This window comes from Chiloscyllium punctatum, chromosome 13 (genome assembly GCF_047496795.1).
Source record: "Chiloscyllium punctatum isolate Juve2018m chromosome 13, sChiPun1.3, whole genome shotgun sequence".
Classification (NCBI taxonomy): domain Eukaryota; kingdom Metazoa; phylum Chordata; class Chondrichthyes; order Orectolobiformes; family Hemiscylliidae; genus Chiloscyllium; species Chiloscyllium punctatum.
Window position 1 is genome coordinate 87,849,142 of NC_092751.1, and position 19,415 is coordinate 87,868,556.

The 19,415-nt window shown below is 44.4% G+C and overlaps 1 protein-coding gene across 2 annotated transcripts in view; it reads right to left on the reverse strand.

Moving 5' to 3' along the window:
• LOC140484617 (pyroglutamylated RF-amide peptide receptor-like) overlaps positions 1-4,222 on the reverse strand; it is a 59,855-nt gene extending 55,633 nt beyond the window's left edge. For both annotated transcript variants that reach the window (XM_072583135.1, XM_072583134.1), the window contains exon 1: positions 3,665-4,222. In XM_072583135.1, the coding sequence (XP_072439236.1) occupies positions 3,665-4,013 (349 nt within the window). In that variant the 5' untranslated portion in view covers positions 4,014-4,222. The remainder of the gene's footprint in view (positions 1-3,664) is intronic.
• Positions 4,223-19,415: the final 15,193 nt, after the last annotated feature.

Sequence of the window (19,415 nt, forward strand, 5' to 3'; positions counted from 1 at the left end):
AGTTCCCACTTCCCTGGTCTACCATTATCTAACCCTTTCTCTCTCTCTCTCTGCGCTACATCTCCACCTATCCTATCGCTCCTTTAACGCCAACCCCCACCCCTCTCCATCATATTTCCCGCCTTTTCCAAGGAATCACTTGTTCTGATGTAGGGTCACTGGGCGTGATGACGCTGCTTTCTCGCGACAGATGATTCCAGCTCTGCTGAGTTTCTCCAGCGATTTCTGTTTCAGATTTCCAGCATCTGCAGTTCTTGGCTTATTTGATACATTTTTAAAATATATGTTGCAACATTTCACCGAATGTTATGGTGCAGAATGAGACCATCTGGCCCATCATGCCTGGACCAGCTCTTCAAATGAGCGTCATTACTGTCTGCCAATTTCCTGCATTTTTCACCAATACTCTTGCACTTTATTTCTAGCTCAAAAAAAAACATCCAATTCCCTCTGGAATATTTTGATTTTTTTTCTCTATCCTGATAAGTGGTGTACTGTAATTATATACTGTGTAATCTCTTTGTTGCACTAACACTGTAACAATACTAAGAAAAAAAAATGAACAACTGTGGATGCTGGAAATTAGAAACCAAAAGAGATATTGCTGGAAAAGCTCAGCATGTCTGGCAGCATCTGTGGAGAGAAGTCAGAGTTAACCTTTTGGGTCCAGTGATCTTCCTTCAGAACAGACCTTGCAAAGGGTCACTGGACCTGAAACAATATTATGATTTTTTTTTACACACTGGTGTTATCTAAGAAAACTATCATATGTAAAGGATTTGGTTAGTTCATGTTCTTCAAAAAAAAAAGCCTGTCTTTTTCCTCTCGTCACATTCTCAAAAAACTTGCCGCTGGTCAGGAAAGCTTTGAAAGTTTAGGTTTTTACCAGAGTAGGAGGGAACAGCAGAGGCAGCAGATTTCAAAGCTTGCAGCGGTTTAAGAATGCAATATGATTAACAACATGCTAAGAAAATAGTGTAAGGCGTTTCAGTGGTTTCCAAACACTTGCTGAACAGCAATTGATGGAAACATGGTAAACAGATAGGGAAGCATTAATTAAATGGGCCTGCGTAAAGCCTATGCTTTACTGAGTCAAACAAGAAAGTTGTATTGAAGACCTGGGAATGTTAGCAGGCTTAGAGAAGCCAATCCTTATTGAAATATTCCACGTTCTCATCTTCGTGTGATGACAAATTTAACAATAGATATGGGAAAACCGTCCATCACTGCAAATGGCAAAGCCCACTGTACCATAGAATCTCTGCAATGTGGAAGCAGGCCATTCAGCCCATACTAACCCTGCAAAGAATATCCCATTCAGACTCAACTCCCTATACTAACCCTTCATTTCCCATGGCTAATCCACCTAACCTGCACATCCCTGGGGGGGGGGGGAAATGTGCAAACTCCACACAGACAGTCACCTGAGGTTGGAATCAAACCAACATCCCTGGTGCTGTGCAGCAGCAGTGCTAACCACTGAGCCACCATGCCAGCATGCTATCTTATACCTATTAGGTACTTGGAGTTAAACAGTGGGCTTTGCCCCAGGATCATTTTCCAACCCCTCCTGAAGCTGCCAGCCAAGAGGCCAGTGGCTCTGTGAACAGCAGTATCACATCAGAGGGCACATTGAGCCAGAAATCCACACAGAAGTTACTTACTAGGGTGATCGCAGGGAGTCGGGGAGAGACAGGAATCAGAAAGACGAGCAGTGGGGTGGCATGAATCTCTCCAGCACCGACCCGTCATACTTTCTTACCCTGTCACCAGTCTTCAGGAGAGCAAGACTCCGCACCATGTTTGGTGAAGGTATTAAAAATTAAAGTTTTGCCAATAAACATCATTTTGTTGTACGGAGCCTGAGCACTGTTGAAAGGAGACAGATTCGAAGATGTTTGTATTGCCATCATCAGGATAATTTGCAAGAATGCCAATTTAAGGGTAAAATCAACATTCATACTACATGAGATTAATTGGCAAGAGGGCTGCGTTTGATAGGGGCATCAGCATGGAGTATACACCGGTTAATGATGATTGACAGTGATAGTTTCACCCAGCAAGGAAAGGACTTGTCATACATGCGTGCCTGTGGTCAGAGTTCAGTCAGTAATAAGGATGGCAGGAACAAACCGACACAGTGAAAAGGAGACAGTAAGGACCGCAGATGCTGGAAGCCAGAATCAGTAGGGTGTGGAGCTGGAGACACACAGCGGGTCAGACAGCATCCGAGGAGCGGGAAAGTCGCCGTTTCAGGCTCCAACTCTTCATCGGGACAGAAACAGTGAAAGGCTGTTTGTAAACGGCAGAGCTGAGATTACTGCATTCAACATGTTAGTTTTGGTCAAAGCTCTTTAAATGTTCCACGAACAGCTGAAAGGAGAATTTGTTGGAATATTTGAAATACAAGAACAGGGAAAGGGAAAATTAACAACTTGGAATTTTTTTAAATTTAACATATATATTCTAAAACAGGTTTTATTTTATTTTCTATGTAACATGATTCTCTACACGGAAATTTGATTTAGGTTACATTGCTCATTCCCTTAAGTAACAATAAAAGAAAGACATGTACTTTTCAGAGATCTAACTTTAATTAAAATGTGCATTAAATAATCAGTGAGTCCCGCTTTGAGACAAGACTGATGACTAAACAAATCCAGGAATCCAGAATCAAGGGTCAAAGTCTAAGGATATGGGGTAGGGCTGAGATGAGGAGAAATTTGTTAAACTAGATTAGATTAGATTCTCTACAGTGTGGAAACAGGCCCTTCGGCCCAACAAGTCCACACTAACCCTCTGAAGAGCAACCCGCCCAGACCCATTCCCCTATGTTAACCCCTAACTAGTGCATCTAACACTATGGGCAATTTAGCATGGCCAATTCGCCTGACCTGCACATCTTTGGACTGTGGGAGGAAACTGGAGCACCCGGAGGAAACCCACACAGACACGGGGAGAATGTACAAACTCCACACAGACAGTTGCCCAAGGTGGGAATTGAACCCGGGCCCCTAGTGCTAACCACTGAGCCACTGTGCTGCCCTAAGGGAGCAGTGAGCCTGTGGAATTCTCTGCCACAGAAAGCCATTCAGCCTAAAACATTGAATGATTTCAAGTGGGTGTTAGGTACATTTCTTCGGGTTTAAGGAATCAAGGGATGTGGGGAGAAAGTGGGAACGGGGCTTGAGCTGGATGATCAGATTGAATAGAGGAGAAGACTCAAAGGGCCGAATGGCCTACTTCAGGTCCTGTTTCCTATGTTTTTACATCCTCACCCACTCACCAAAGTCTCAGTAAAAGTTGTTAATGGTGCCGAGTGCAGGGAACAAGTTTATACTGTAGGGGACGCAGTGTGGCTGGTGACTAAAACTGACAATCCACCTCGGGAATGGGGAGCTGGGGATGGAATCCTTTCTGATCCTCTACAGATGCTGCTGCATTTTAAGTGCGTTCGCGTTAAGTATTGAAGGAGGAGTGGGTGGATTCTTAGGGATTCTAACTGGATTTTAAAAATGTAAAATATAAATAAGTGCTTTACAGGAAACTCACATGGAGAGAATTTAACTCAAAATATAAATACAGAACCAGTTGTTTTATCAGTGCATTCATTTATCAGTCTAACCACATTAGGAGAGTAGAATAACAAGTGAGATACACTCACCTCCAACCCATTGAGAGGAGATGTTCTGCAGTAAGGTGAATGGGATGCAGAAAAAGGTGATGAGGAGGTCGCTGACGGCCAGGGAGCAGATGAAGATTGTGGTGACTGTCCGAGATCGCTTACCCCGTTTCACGATACACAGCACCAGTGTGTTCCCGCAGAAAGCGAGCAGGAAGGTGGCGCAGTAAACCACCACGAAAGTTACCTTCGCGGCGAATGGCAGTTCAGGGATGTAGACCAGAGGCTGCAGTTTGTAAGTCTGGATGAATTTCTGCCGGGAGAGGTTATAAAAATTCAGCATCTGGTTCAGGATCTCGGGGGTCACGTTGAAGGGGTCGGTGCTTCTCATTGTTTTACTGTCCTTGGATTCTTCCTGCCCTCTCTGCTGAACGGCTTTGGAAGCTTTCTGAGAGATGCCAGTTTTGTTCAGTCATCCAAAGTGCCAGCTATCCGGCCAACTCCAACTCCAAAGGGGAGGGCGCTCATTAAACAAATTCGAATCGCGAAACGGTGGTGGTTTCAGCATTGAGTGGTAGACTGTGGATTGAGAGCCGCCAGCTTGTTCCAAAAGACGATGAATTCTCTCTGAAGTCACATGCGAGGCAATTCGACACTGACTTGAGTTTAACTCATTGGGACCTGTTTTGCTGAAGACTGGGAGAATCTGCAAAGGTACCACTAAACCTAGCTGCTTTAGCACAGTGGCATCAACACACTGATACACACACACACCCTCTTACACACTCTCTCACACAGTCATGCACACACACACTCTCTCACAGTCACACACGCGCACACAGTCTCACACACACACTTACATTCTCACACAGTCCCACACTCGCATTCTCACAGTCTCATACATACACTCACACTCTCTCTCACACAGTCTCTCTCTCTCACACACACAGTCACTCTCACACAGTCTCTTACAGACGCACTCACACTCTCTCACACACACTCACTCTCTCACACAGCCACACACACACACTCACTCTCACAGTATCACACACACACACACACTCTCTCACACATAGTCTCTCTCTCGCACACACACACTCACTCTCTCACACAGTGTCTCTCTCACACTCACACACACATATACTCACTCTCTCAGTCTCTCACACACACACTCTCACACACACATGCACTCTTCTCACACAGTCTCAAACACACACCCTCTCGCACAGTCTCTCACACACACACTCATTCTCTCTCACACAGCCTCACACACACTCACATTCTCTCACAGTCTCTCTCACACACTTACACTCACTCTCTCTCACACACACACTCTCAGTATCACACGCACACTCACACTCTCTCACATAGTCTCTCTCACACACACACAAACACACACACTCACTCTCACACAGTCTCTCTCTCACACACACACACACATGCTCACTTTCTCTCACAGTCTCACACACCCACACCCTCTCACACAGTCTCTCTCACACACAGACTCATTCTCACACAGCCTTACACACACTCACACTCTCTCACAGTCTCTCTCTCTCACACACGCACTCTCACTATCCCACGCACACATACTCTCTCTCAGTCTCACACACACACACACTCACTCTCTCTCACAGTGTCACACTCTCTCTCAAACAGCTTCACACACACTCACATTCTCACACACAGTCTCACACACAGTCTCACACACTCACTATCTCTCACAGTCTCACACACTCGCTCAGTCTCACACACACACACTCACTCTCACACAGTCTCTCACACACACATGCGCTCGTCTCACACACACACACCCTCCCACACAGTCTCTCTCTCACACACACTCATTCTCTCTCACACAGACTCACACTCTCTCACAGCCTCTCTCTCTCACACACGCACTCTCACTCTCTCTCACACACATACTCTCTCTCAGTCACACACACACACTCACTCTCTCTCACAGTGTCACACTCTCTCTCAAACAGCTTCGCACACACTCACACCCTCTCTCACATAGTCTCACACACTCACTCTCTCTCACAGTCTCACACACTCGCTCAGTCTCACACACACACACTCACTCTCACACAGTCTCTCACACACATGCACTTAGAGTCTCTCTCACACACACACTCACTCCCTCACACTCACTCTCTCACACACTCTCTCACACAGCCTCACACACACACTCACACACTCACAGTCTCACACACTTGCTCAGTCTCACATACACACACACTCACTCTCAGTCTCTCTCTCACACACTCATTCTCCCTCACACAGTCTCACACTGACAAACACACACACAAAAAATCAGACACACACAAACTGATGGGCATTTAAAGGCTTTTCAAAAAAATACTAGGGTATGCTGTTGTAACAGTCAGTTCAGTACCTTGTGAGAGAGTGACTCTTTGAAAGCATCACCCATTTCCAACGTTCAGGTAGCAATGCCTACTGCAAGACCAGCATACAGGGAAATACAGACAAACATCATTTGAACAAAGAATTTGAGGCTTATCCAAACGATAGTGGGATTTGTGCTCATGTCTGTGGTGCATTAGCCTCAGCCAGCAGATTACTAATCCAGTGCCACTGCCAGTACAACAACATCTCCTTTTGCAGCAGCCTACAACATGACGACATTGTATTGCAGCAACCCAAACCGGCACATTTTCCTTTCAGTAAAGCCACCCTTGTGGGCTGGCTGCATTTATTGCATGAAATAAGTTAACAGTTGACTCAAACAAGATTTATAACACTTGATGGTAAGGTCCTGGGGAGCATTGCCAAACTTGGAGTGCAGGTTCGTAGTTCCTTGAAAGTGGATTCGCAGGTAGACAGGGTGGTGAAGAAGGCTTTTAGTATGATTGCCTTTATCGGTCAGTGCATTGAATTGGGAGGTCGTGCTGCGGCTGTAAAGGACATTGGTTAGGCCACTTTTGGAATACTGCATTCAATTCTGGTCTCCCTGCTGCAGGAAGGATGTTGTTAAACTTGAAAGGGTTCAGAAAAGATTTAGAAGGATGTTACCAGGGTTGGAGGATTTGAGCTACAGGGAGAGGTTGAATAAGCTGAGGCTGTTTTCCCGGGAGCATCAGAGGATAAGGGGGGACTTTATCGGGGTTTATTAGATCAGGAGGGCCATGGATAGGGTGAATAGCCGATGTCTTTTCCCCAGGGTAGGGGAGTTCAAAACCAGAGGGCATAAGTTTAAGGTGGGAGGGGAAAGATTTAAAAGGGACCTAAGGGGCAACAATTTCATGCAGAGAATATTGCATAAATGGAATGAGCTGCCAGAGGAAGTGTAGAGGCTGGTACAATTACAATATTTAAAAGGCATCTGGATGGGTAAATGAATAGAAAGGGTTTAAAGCATTTGGGGCAAATGCAGGCAAATGGAATTAGGTTAATTTAGGATATCTGGTAAACATGGGTGAGTTGGACAGAAGGGTCTGTTTCCATGCTCTACATCTATATGACTCTATGACTCCAAATAACATACCAGTTGCTTAATTAGTTGTTCACCAATCATAAGTTACCGAGGAGAAAGTGAGGACTGCAGATGCTGGAGATCAGAGCTGAAAATGTGTTGCTGGAAAAGCGCAGCAGGTCAGGCAGCATCCAAGGAGAATCGACGTTTCGGGCATCAGCCCTTCTTCAGGAATGAGGAAAGTGTGTCCAGCAGGCTAAGATAAAAGGTAGGGAGGAGGGACTTGGGGGAGGGGCATTGGGAATGCGATAGGTGGAGGGAAGTCAAGGTGAGGATGATAGGCCGGAGTGGGGTGGGGGCGGAGAGGTCAGGAAGAAGATTGCAGGTTAGGAAGGCGGTGCTGAGTTTGAGGGATTTCACTGAGACAAGGTGGGGGGAGGGGGAATGAGGAAACTGGAGAAATCGGAGTTCATCCCTTGTGGTTGGAGGGTTCCCAGGCGGAAGATGAGGTGCTCTTCCTCCAACCGTCGTGTTGCCATGGTCTGGCGATGGAGGAGTCCAAGGACCTGCATGTCCTTGGTGGAGTGGGAGGGGGAGTTGAAGTGTTGGGCTATGGGGTGGTTGGGTTAGTTGGTCCGGGTATCCCAGAGGTGTTCTCTGAAACGTTCCGCAAGTAGGCGGCCTGTCTCCCCAATATAGAGCAGGCCACATCGGGTGCAGTGGATGCAATACATGATGTGTGTGGAGGTGCAGGTGAATTTGTGGTGGATATGGAAGTGTCCCTTGGGGCCTTGGAGGGAAGTAAGGGGGTAGGTGTGGGCGCAAGTTTTGCATTTCTTGCGGTTGCAGGGGAAGGTGCTGGGAGTGGAGGTTGGGTTGGTGGGGGTTGTGGACCTGGTGAGGGAGTCACGGAGGGAGTGGTCTTTTCGAAACGCTGATAGGGGAGGGGAGGGAACTATGTCCCTGGTGGTGGGGTCTGTTTGGAGGTGGCGGAAATGACGGCGGATGATACGTTGGACATGGAGGTTGGTGGGGTGATAGGTGAGGACCAGTGGGGTTCTGTCCTGATGGCGGTTGGAGGGGCGGGGCTCAAGGGCTGAGGAGCGGGAAGTGGAAGAGATGCGGTGGAGGGCATCGTTGACTACGTCTCCTGCCCCTCAGCACCGCCTTCCTAACCTACAATCTTCTTCCTGACCTCTCCGGCCTATCACCCTCACCTTAACCTCCCTCCACCTATCGCATTCCCAACGCCCCTCCCCCAAGTCCCTCCTCCCTACCTTTTATCTTAGCCTGCTGGACACACTTGCCTCATTCCTGAAGAAGGGCTGATGCCCGAAACGTCGATTCTCCTTGGATGCTGCCTGACCTGCTGCGCTTTTCCAGCAATCATAAGTTACCCTCAGGATGTGATGTTCTCATAGGCCACTTTGCAGATGAATTAATGATTGCATATGTTTCTGTATAAGCCTCAATGTAAAAGCTGTATGGATTGTCACTGAGGCAGACTGTATATTGTAACATTGCAAAGCAATTAGTTCAGCGTACTATCCCCATACTGACACGCAACATGACGCCTTATTTAATACATCTGTTTATTAATTACTTGTTCCCATTCATTTCTGGCAAAGGCATTCCTTGTTTCTGCTCTCAGTTTGCTATTATACGATTGCTCATTAATATTTTAGAACAATCGGAGATTATGTCAAGATTCTCATTCCATGTGTAGTGATTCATGAGGATTCTCACAATTAGCACATTATTCTTGCCACAATGTTCTCAGCAGCGCCTTCCTATTTGCTGTCATTTATCACAAGCAAAAGCTAATTGTAGATAATCAACATTGCAAAATTGTAAGTTTTTCTGAGACTAAAATACTCTTTCGAGTTGCATCGATTCAACAATAATCATTACCCCTGAGACAGCTCTTCTCATCAACGGTCTCGATCTGGGATGGAATTTTAGTTCAAAAAAGCAAACGTACTGCAATGCAAAGGATTCTTGACTCTTACAAGCCCAATGCTTTGAATTTTGTGTGCACATTACATGCCGTTCAAACTTTTTAATTAATTTTTTAAATTTAAAAATAACTGGTAAATGTGTTGTGATTTAAAATAGTCCGTGAAATAACTCCAGGTGCAATATTTACTGATTGTTCTGGAAGATGTTAGAAGTGAGATAAAGACCATTTTATCCTCTTAGAGAAATTGTTTCAGACCACACTGTTATCTCCTTTGCGTCTGCTCAATTCTTCAATGTAATCCTCTGGCTCTCATCTACACCAGCAGCCGTTTGTCTTTGCGTTATCTTCTGTTGTTTCCATCGCCCACTTGCTGGTCATGTTATCAACTCTCCAAACTCTGTGAGAGGAACCAAATCTCCAGAAAGCAATGTCCTCTGAAAATGACCATTGGGCAATCGTTTTGAACAAGCAATATTAGATAAGCGCTTCTTATAAACTCGTGAATTTATGACTTTCATTTCTAAGGAATAAAACAAATGCAGAAATAAAAATTTGGAGTGGTGTAATTTGTAAAATGCAAAGCCTCTGATCTGCTCTTTTAGCTATCGTAATTATATGACTAATCCAATTCAGTTTCTGGGCGAAAATGAGGACTGCAGATGCTGGAGATTAGAGTCGAGAATGTGGCACTAGAAAAACACAGCAGGACAGGCAGCATCCGAGGACAGGAGAGTCAACATTTTGGGCCAAAGCCCTTCATCAGACCTTTGCCCGAAACGTCAACTCTCCTGCTCCTCTGATGCCGCCTGACCTGCTGTGCTTTTCCAGTGTCACACTCTCGGTTCAGTTTCTGGTCAATGGTCACCTCAGGACATTGATAGTGGGAGATTAGGTAATGGTAATGCCATTGAAGTTAAAAATCATACAACACTAGATTATAGTCCAACAGGTTTATTTGCAAGCACTAGCTTTCGGAATGCTGCTCCTTCATCAGGTGAGTGTGGAGCATAAGACTATAAGACACAGAATTTATAGCAACAGATTACAGTGTCATGCAACTGAAATGATATTGAACAAACCTGGATTGTTAAGTATTTCATCTTTCAGAATGAGTTGCAGGTTTCAGTTCATTAATATGTAAATCCCAGAACTTCTGAAGTTACACATAAATGAACCAAAACCTGCAACCCATTCTAAAAGATGAAAGACTTAACAACAATCCAGGTTTGTTCAATCTCATTTCAGTTGCATGACACTGTAATCTTTTGCTATACATTCTGTGTCTTACAGTCTTATGCTCCACACGCACCTGATGAAGTGGCAGCGCTCGGAAGGCTAGTGCTTCCAAATAAACCTATTGGACTATAATCTGGTGCTGTTCGATTTTTAACTTTGTCTACCTCAGCTCCTCCACATCAATGCCATTGAAAATTAAAGCACTGCTGCCTCACAGCGCCAGAGACCCGGGTTCAATTCCCGACTCAGGCGACTGACTGTGTGGACTTTGCACATTCTCTCCGTGTCTGCGTGGGTTTCCTCCGGGTGCTCCGGTTTCCTCCCACAGTCCAAAGATGTGCACATCAGGTGAAATGGCTATGCTAAATTGCCGGTAGTGTTAGGTAAAGGGGTAAATGTACGGGAATGGGTGGGTTACGCTTCAGCTGGTCGGTGTGGACTTGTTGGGCCGAAGGTAAAAACAATAACTGCAGATGCTGAAAACCAAATACTGGATTAGTGGTGCTGGAAGAGCACAGCAGTTCAGGCAGCATCCAACGAGCAGCGAAGTTGACGTTTCGGGCAAAAGCCCTTCATCAGGAATAAAGGCAGTGAGCCTGAAGCGTGGAGAGGTAAGCTAGAGGAGGGTGGGGGTGGGGAGAGAGTAGCATAGAGCACTGTGCAAGCATCAATGAATACTCCCACTTCCGACCTTATGATGGAGGGAAGGCGATTGATGAAGTAATTGAAAATGGTTGAGCCTTGGACAATACCCTGAGGAATTGATTGCCGTCTATCTTTGTGCTGGCAATGATTCCAAACAAAGAGTTTTCCCCCGATTTCCAAAAATAACAGAAGTTGCTGGAAAAGCTCAGCAGGTCTGGCAGCATCTGTGAAGAGAAATTAGGGTTAACGTTTTGGGTCCATTGAAACTTCCTTCTAACTGAACTCCAGTTTGCAAGGGCTCCTTGATGTCACATTCAGTCAAATGCAATCTTGATATCAAAGGCAACCACGCTCACCTCACTTCAGGATTTGAACTCTTTAGTCCATAATTGTTACATCTCTTGTTACATCATTGAAGGTCATCAACTGGACATGTCAATGGTTTCTTTATTTCTCTCCCATGGATAGTGTATTTCTAATATTTCCTGTTTTACTTTAAATGACAAAACTCACTAAAAGGCAACTTGCACAGCATTCACTAAGGTTGTCCAACACTGATCATTTCACCAGAGTTTGTGAAATGGGCGATATATTCCTAGTTTAGATTGGATTTGATTTACTAATGTCACATGTACCAAGATTAAAGGTATTGTCTTTGCATGCTATTCAGACAGATCATACCTTACATAACTACATCAGGGTAATAGAACAGAAAGCAGACTACATTGTTACAGCCACAGAGAAGGTGCAGAGAAAGATCAACTCTAATATCTGAGGCCCATTCAAAAGTCTGATAACAGCAAGGAAGAAGCTGTTCTTGAATCTGTTGGTACATGGTTCAAACTGATAGTGGACAAGAACTTTGCTCCTTTTATTAAAACGAAAGGTACTTCTGCTGCCTCCTACCATGTCCTACTGTGGACCAATCAGCTTGGAGGCATCTACCCATCTGAGCCTGTGAGAAGACGGTAGTGGGACAGTAATATTGGGCACACTGCAGGCACATATACATCATTGCCTTTCTTTTCCATTGGGAAAGGGACTCGTTGCAAGAGCATAGACTGGAATTAGCTGGCAGGATAACCCTGTCACAACTGATTCCCTGGAAGTGCTCCAGCAGTTGGAACTTCCAATGGGCACTCACCTCATATTAGATTAGATTGCCTATAGTGTGGAAACATGCCCTTCAGCCCAATAAGTTCACACCAACCCTCTGAAGAGTAACCCACCCAGACCCATACCCCTACCCTATATTTACACCTAACTAATGCACCTAACACTATGGGCAATTTAGCATGGACAATTCACCCGGTCTGCACATTTTTGGATTGTGGGAGGAAACTGGGACACCCGGAGGAAACCCACGCAGACACGGGGAGAATGTGAAAACTCCACACAGACAGTCGCCCAAGGTGGGAATTGAACCTAGGTCCCTGGCACTGTGAGGCAGCAGTGCAAACCACTGAGCCACCTTGCCACCCCTGATCTGGACATTTCTTGAGTCAGAGACTGACAAAAGGTTCCAACTGACTTAGCTTTAATTGCTACCAAGAAGATGTGAGAGGAATTAAAATTTGCTATAACTAGGAATAACCATGAGACTGATGTGCACCCTGTCTGGACATAATCCATACTTCCTTCCTCCCTCCCTTTTCAGTTCCTACACCAACCCTGTCCTCAAAACACTAACCTGACCGTGCCACAGCAGTCCTGCCCTGACAACCTGTGGTCTGACCTATGTCCTATACCATGAGAAAAATGTTGCAGCATAAGGATTATAAACAAAGGGATAATGCACTCACTCAGGAGAAACATCAGCTGAGCTTGTGGATTCAGAATTGAGGGAACCTAGTCCTGATTTTGAAAGTAGATTACATTCCTAGCATCACAGTTTTATCTCCCAGGCACTAAAGAAACTAGAGGGAAACTGCTACCAATAGGATTGACAATTAAATTTTTGTTTTTGTTCTGATTTGAATGTATTCAGTTCAACATTAAAAGATCTTGTGTCAATACAAGTTTCATTCACAGAATCAAAGATCTTTGGCAGACAGCAAGACTTTTTGATCAAAGCTGAGAAAGAGCTATCCAACACAATTCTACATTAGCTTTTGATCTGGATCACTGTAGGGAATGGCTTTGCAAGCTATTTAAAAATCACCTGATTAAGCCAACTATCCAACCACGTATTTCTGCTCTTCTACGTTATTGATCACTGCATATCCATTTTGCTTTCACTTTCCCAAATGCATAGCTTCCCATCCAGTATGGAATTCTATTTGTCACTCTTCTGTCCAGCCATTGGTAAATTCCCACAGACAACGTATCTTCCCCCCCTCCCTAATGACCACACACTCCCACTGAAAAAGGGTCTCAATATCAAACTTTGAAGGCAAAAGGCTTTCCAGTCACAAATATTCCCATTAACTATCACCCTTCACTCCAAGTCACTGCACCAATTTTGAATCTACAGGCCTTTACCAACAGAACTTTGCCAAAACCCTTATTACATTTCATTCTGCCTACATTAGATGGTTAGCAAGGTTGGATATCTCACGGAATACAGGGAGCACTAGCCACTTACAGACAGAATTGGGTCAAAGGTAGAAGACAGAGGGTGGTGGTGGAGGGTTGGTTTTCAGACTGGAGGCCTGTGACCAGTGGAGTTCCACAAGGATCGGTACTGGGTCCTCTACTTTTTGTCATTTACATGAATGATTTGGATACAGTTAGGTACAATTAGTAAGCTTGCAGATGACACCAAAATTGGAGGTGTAGTGGACAGTGAAGAAGGTTACCTCAGATTACAACAGGATCTGGACCAGATGGGCCAAGGAGTAGCAGATGGAGTTTAATTCAGACAAATGTGAGCTGCTGCATTTTGGGAAAGCAAATCTTAGCAAGACTTATATACTTAATGGTAAGGTCCTAGAGAGTGTTGCTGAACAAAGAGACCTTGGAGTACAGGTTCATAGCTCCTTGAAAATGGAGTCGCAGGTAGATAGGATAGTGAAGGAGGCATTTGGTATGCTTTCCTTTATTGGTCAGAGTATTGAGTACAGAAGTTGGGAGGTCATGTTGCGGCTGTACAGGACATTGGTTAGGAATATTCCCTGTTGGAATATGATGAGCAATTCTGGTCTCCTTCCTATTGGAAGGATGTTGTGAAACTTGAAAGGGTTCAGGAAAGATTAACAAGGATGTTTCCAGGGTTGAAGGATTTGAGCTATGGGGAGAGGCTGAACAGGCTGGGGCTGTTTTACCTGGAGCATCAGAGGTTGAGGGGTGACCTTATAGAGGTTTACAAAATTATGAGGGGCATGGATAGGATAAACAGACAAAGTATTTTTCCTGGGGTAGGGGAGCCCAGAAGTAGAGGACCCCAGAAGTAGAGGGCATAGGTTTAGGGTGAGAGGGGAAAGATATAAAAGAGACCTAAGGGGCAACCTTTTCACACAGAGGGTTATGTGCATATGGAATGAGCTGCCAGAGGATGTGGTGGAGGCTGGTACAATTGCAACATTTAAAAGGCATTTGGATGGGTATATGAATAGGAAGGGTTTAGAGGGATATGGGCCGGGTGCTGACAGGTGGGACTAGATTGGGTTGGGATATCTGGTTGGCATGGATAGGTTGGACTGAAGGGTCTGGTTCCATGCTGTACATCTCTATGACTCTATGTCACAGTCTCCTAGTCACCTTCAAATTCGACTAATTAAGTCAGTCACAAGGTTCTCAAATTCATGCCTTAAATATTGGCTTTTACTTTCCTTCAGACTTAAAGGCTACTTAAGTTATAGGTTAAGAATGACTAGCTTTCAGGTACTTGTGTTGTAATTGTAGCTTGGAGTGGAGTGAATGGGAATTGCACACGCATGTTGGTAATTACTGAGTGTATGTGGAAGGAACAATGACCCCAGTCCATGTGAAACTGGAGCTTTGGCTCTTACTAAACTTCCATAATTAGCACATTCAATGAAGCGCCTTGCTTTTTAACAGAGTGCAGATCTAATGGTTTTGTCCTTTGCACTCACTCATCAAGTATTCTATAAATGAGTGGGGCAAAAATCAGTTAATAAATCAGATTAGTACATTTTGACAGTGATGTCACATCAGAGACATCACACCTCATTTATGCCAGCTGTGTTATATGATAAAGTATGAGTAATTCCGAAGTCAAGTGCAGTGTCAAAATTAAAAGATCCATTTAAAGTTTAATAATAGGTTGTAAGTGTATAATACTGATCCACAGATTTCATTCGAGAAAAATTTTAAAATGCCACGAAATTTAATAGTTAATTCTAATAACAGATCACATCTTTAGTCAGCTTGTGATTTTAGTCTCAAGTTTTTGCATTACTCTGAATTATTAACAGTTGTCACATGACTAACTCTGGTGAGAGAAATGGGTCCACTAGCAGAGTGATTGAAATATTGATTGGTAATGGACAGATCCCTCAGGTAAATAGTGGCAAATTCATATCCCAGGGAGCAGCAGAGGATGAACTATATTGACAAAATCGGTACCAGTAGACATAAAACTATGTTGCTAGTCAATGCTCTTTATAGAGTCATAGATATGTCGAGCATGGAAACAGACCCTTCAGTTCAACTTGCCTATGCTGACCAGATATCCCAATCTAATCTAATCCCACTTGCCAGCACCCAGCCATCCAAATCCTTCTTGCTCATGTATCCATCCAGATGCCTTTTAAATGTTGCGATTGTCCCAGCCTCCACCCCTTCCTCTGGCAGCTCATTCCATAGATGCACCATCCTCTGCATGAAAACATTGCCCCTTAGGTCTCTTTTATATCCTTCCCCTCTCACCCTAAACCTATGCCCTCTAGTTCTGGACTCCCTGACCCCAGGGAAAAGACTTTGTCTACTTATCCTATCCATGGCCCTCATGATTTTATAAACCTCTATAAAAGGTAACACCTCTGCCTCTGACGTTCCAGGGAACAGCCCCAGCCTGTTCAGCCTCTCCCTAAAGCTCAAATCCTCCAACCCTGGCAACATCTTTGTAAATCTTTTCTGAACCCTTTCAAGTTTCACAATATCTTTCCAATAGGAGGAGATTAGAATTGCACACAATATTCCAAAATTGGCCTAACCACTGTCCTGTACAGCTGCAACATGATCTCCCAAATCCTATACTCAATACTCTGACCAATAAAGGAAAGCATACCAAACACCTTCTTCACTATCCTATCTCCCTGTGATTCAACTTTCAAGGAGCCATGAACCTGCACTCCAAAAAAGGTTTTTGTTCAGCAACCCTCCCTAGGACCTTACCATTAATTAGATTAGATCATTTAGTGTGGAAACAGACCCTTCAGCCCAACAAGTCCACACTGACCCGCTGAAGTGCAACCCACCCAGACCCATTCCCCTACATTTACTCCTTCACCTAATGCTACAGGCAATTTAGCACGGCCAATTCACCTAACCTGCACATTTTTGGACTGTGGGAGGAAACAGAGCACCCAGAGAAAACCCATGCAGACACAGGGAGAATGTGCAAACTTCACACAGATAGTTGCCCGAGGTGGGAATTAAACCTGAGTCTCTGGTGCTGTGAGACAGCAGTGCTAACCACTGTGCCACCCACTAAGTGTACAAGTCCTGCTAAGATTTGCTTTCCCAAAATGCAACACCTCACATTTATCTGAATTGAAGTCTACCTGCCACTCAGTCCATTGGCCCATCTGATCATGATCCTGTTGTAATCTGAGGTCACCTTCAAAATCCACTACACCTCCAATGTTTGTCATCTGCAAACTATATCTGCTCTGTTCACATCTGAATAATTTATCTAAATGAATAGTGGACCCAGCACCAATCCTTATGGCACTCCATTAGTCACAGACCTAGAGTCTGAAAAACACTCCACCACCTTGTGTCTTCTACCTTCAAGCCAGTTCTGTATCCAAATGGCTACTTCTCCCTGTATTCAGAGAGATCTAACCTTGCTAACCAGTCTCCCACAGGGAATCTTCTCAAATGCCTTACTGAAATCCATATAGATCATGTCCACCACTCTGCCCTCAAATCCTCTTACTTCAAAAATGTCAAATCAAGTTTGAGAGAAATGATTTCCTACACAAAGCCATGTTGACCTGTCCTAAATCGGTCCTTGCCTTTCCAAGTGTAAATCCTGCCCCTCAGGATTCCCTCCAACAACTTGCCCACCACTGACATCAGGGTCACCAGCTATCCTTCCCACCTTTCTTAGATAGTGGTAGCACATTAGCCAACTTCCAGAGGGGATGGAAATCTACCATCTTTGCCGATATGCAACACCAGAAGCATGGGACTGACTCAACTATCCTCTAAGCAAAACAAAAAAAGAAGTAGAACAAGCATAAGGATGGATACCAGTGTCAGCTTTGACAGTATTATCCACATCAAGAAAAAAAAATCCTCAGTGGAGGTTGTTTCTCAGGTAATGTGACACACCTATCAAAATTAGATGCTCCAATGATGCCCAATCCCCATTAAATTTAAAACAAAAATTTGAATTGCAAGTGGTTCAAACCTTGCACTGGCTCACAAAAGTTATGAAATATAAAACAAAGTGGCTAAAGTAAACACTGATCCTTTAGAGAAGAGGGATTTAGTAGACAATAGGTGCAGGTGTAGGCCATTCTGCCCTTTGAGCCTGCATTACCATTCATTATGATCATGGCTGATCATCCTTAATCAGTATCTGTTCCTGCCTTATCTCCATAACCCTAGACTCCACTATCCTTAAGAGCTCTATCAACTTTTTCTAATATTAATCCAGAGACTGGGCCTCCACTGCCCTCTGGGGCAGAGCATTCCACACAGCCACCACTCTCTGGGTGAAGAGGTTTTTCCTCATCTCTGTCCTAAATGGTCTACCCCATATTTTTAAGCCGTGTCCTCTGATTCGGCACTCACATCAACGGAAACATGTTTCCTGCCTCCAGAGTGTCCAATCCTTTAATAATCTTATATGTCTCAATCAGATCCCCTCTCAGTCTTCTAAACTCAAGGGTATACAAGCCCAGTCGCTCCAGTCTTTCAGTGTAAGGTAATCCCGCCATTCCAGGAGTTGACCTCGTGAACCTACGCTGCACTCCCTCAATAGCCAGAATGTCTTTCCTCAAATTTGGAGACCAGAACTGCACACAGTACTCCAGGTGTGGTCTCACCAGGGCCCTGTACAGCTGCAGAAGAACCTCTTTGCTTCTATACTCAATCCCTCTTGTTATGAAGGCCAGCATGCTATTAGCCTTCTTCACTACCTACTGTACCTGCATGCTTACCTTCATTGACTGGTGTACGAGAACACCCAGATCTCTTTGTACTGCCCTTTTACCTAAATTGACTATTTTAGGTGGTAAAATGCCTTCCTGTTCTTGCCACCAAAGTGGATAACTATACATTCACCCACATTAAACTGCATCTGACCACTCACAACCTGTCCAGGTCACCCTGTAATCTAACATCCTCCTCACATTTCACCCTACCACCCAGCTTAGTATCATCAGCAAATTTGCTAATGTTATTGCTAATACCATCTTCTAGATCATTATATCTAGTAAAAAGCTGCGGTCCCAGCACTGATCCCTGCGGTACCGCACTGGTCACTGCCTGCCATTCTGAAATGGAGCCATTTATCACTGTTTCCTGTCAGCCAACCAACTTTTAACCCAAGTTAGTACTTTGCCCCCAATACCATGTGTCCTAATTTTGCTCACTAACCTCCTATGTGGGACTTTATCAAAAGCTTTCTGAAAGTCCAGGTACACTACATCTACTGGATCTCCCTCGTCCATCTTCAGAGTTACATCCTCAAAAAATTCCAGAAGATTAGGCAAGCATGATTTTCCCCTTCATAAATCCATGCTGACTCTGACCTATCCTGTTACTACTAACCAGATGTGTAGTAATTTCATCCTTTATAATAGGATCCAGCATCTTTCCCACCACTGAGGTCAGACTAACTGGTCTACAATTTCCTGCTTTCTCTCCCACCTTTCTTAAAAAAAGTGGTACAACATTAGCCACCCTCCAATCCGCAGGAACTGATCCCGAATCTATCAAACTCTGGAAAATAATCACCAACGCATCCACGATTTCTCGAGCCACCTCCTTCAGTACCCTGGGATGTAGACCATCAGGCCCCGGGGACTTATCAACCTTTAGACCTAACAGTCTCTCCAACACCAATTCCTGGCAAATATAAATTCCCTCAAGTTCAGGTCCTTCAGCCACTGTTACCTCAGGGAAATTGCTTGTGTCTTCCCCACTGAACACAGGTCTGAAGTACCAATTCTTCTGCCATCTTTGTTCCCTGTGATACATTCCCCTGTTTTTGTCTTCAAGGGCCCAATTTTAGTCAACCATTTTTCTGCCTTTCACAAGCCTAAAAAAGCTTTTACTATCCTCCTTTATTTTTGGCCAGTTTACCTTCGTACCTCTTTTCTCTGCATATTTCCTTCTTAGTTATCCTCTGTTCTTTAAGAGCTTCCCAGTCCTCCATT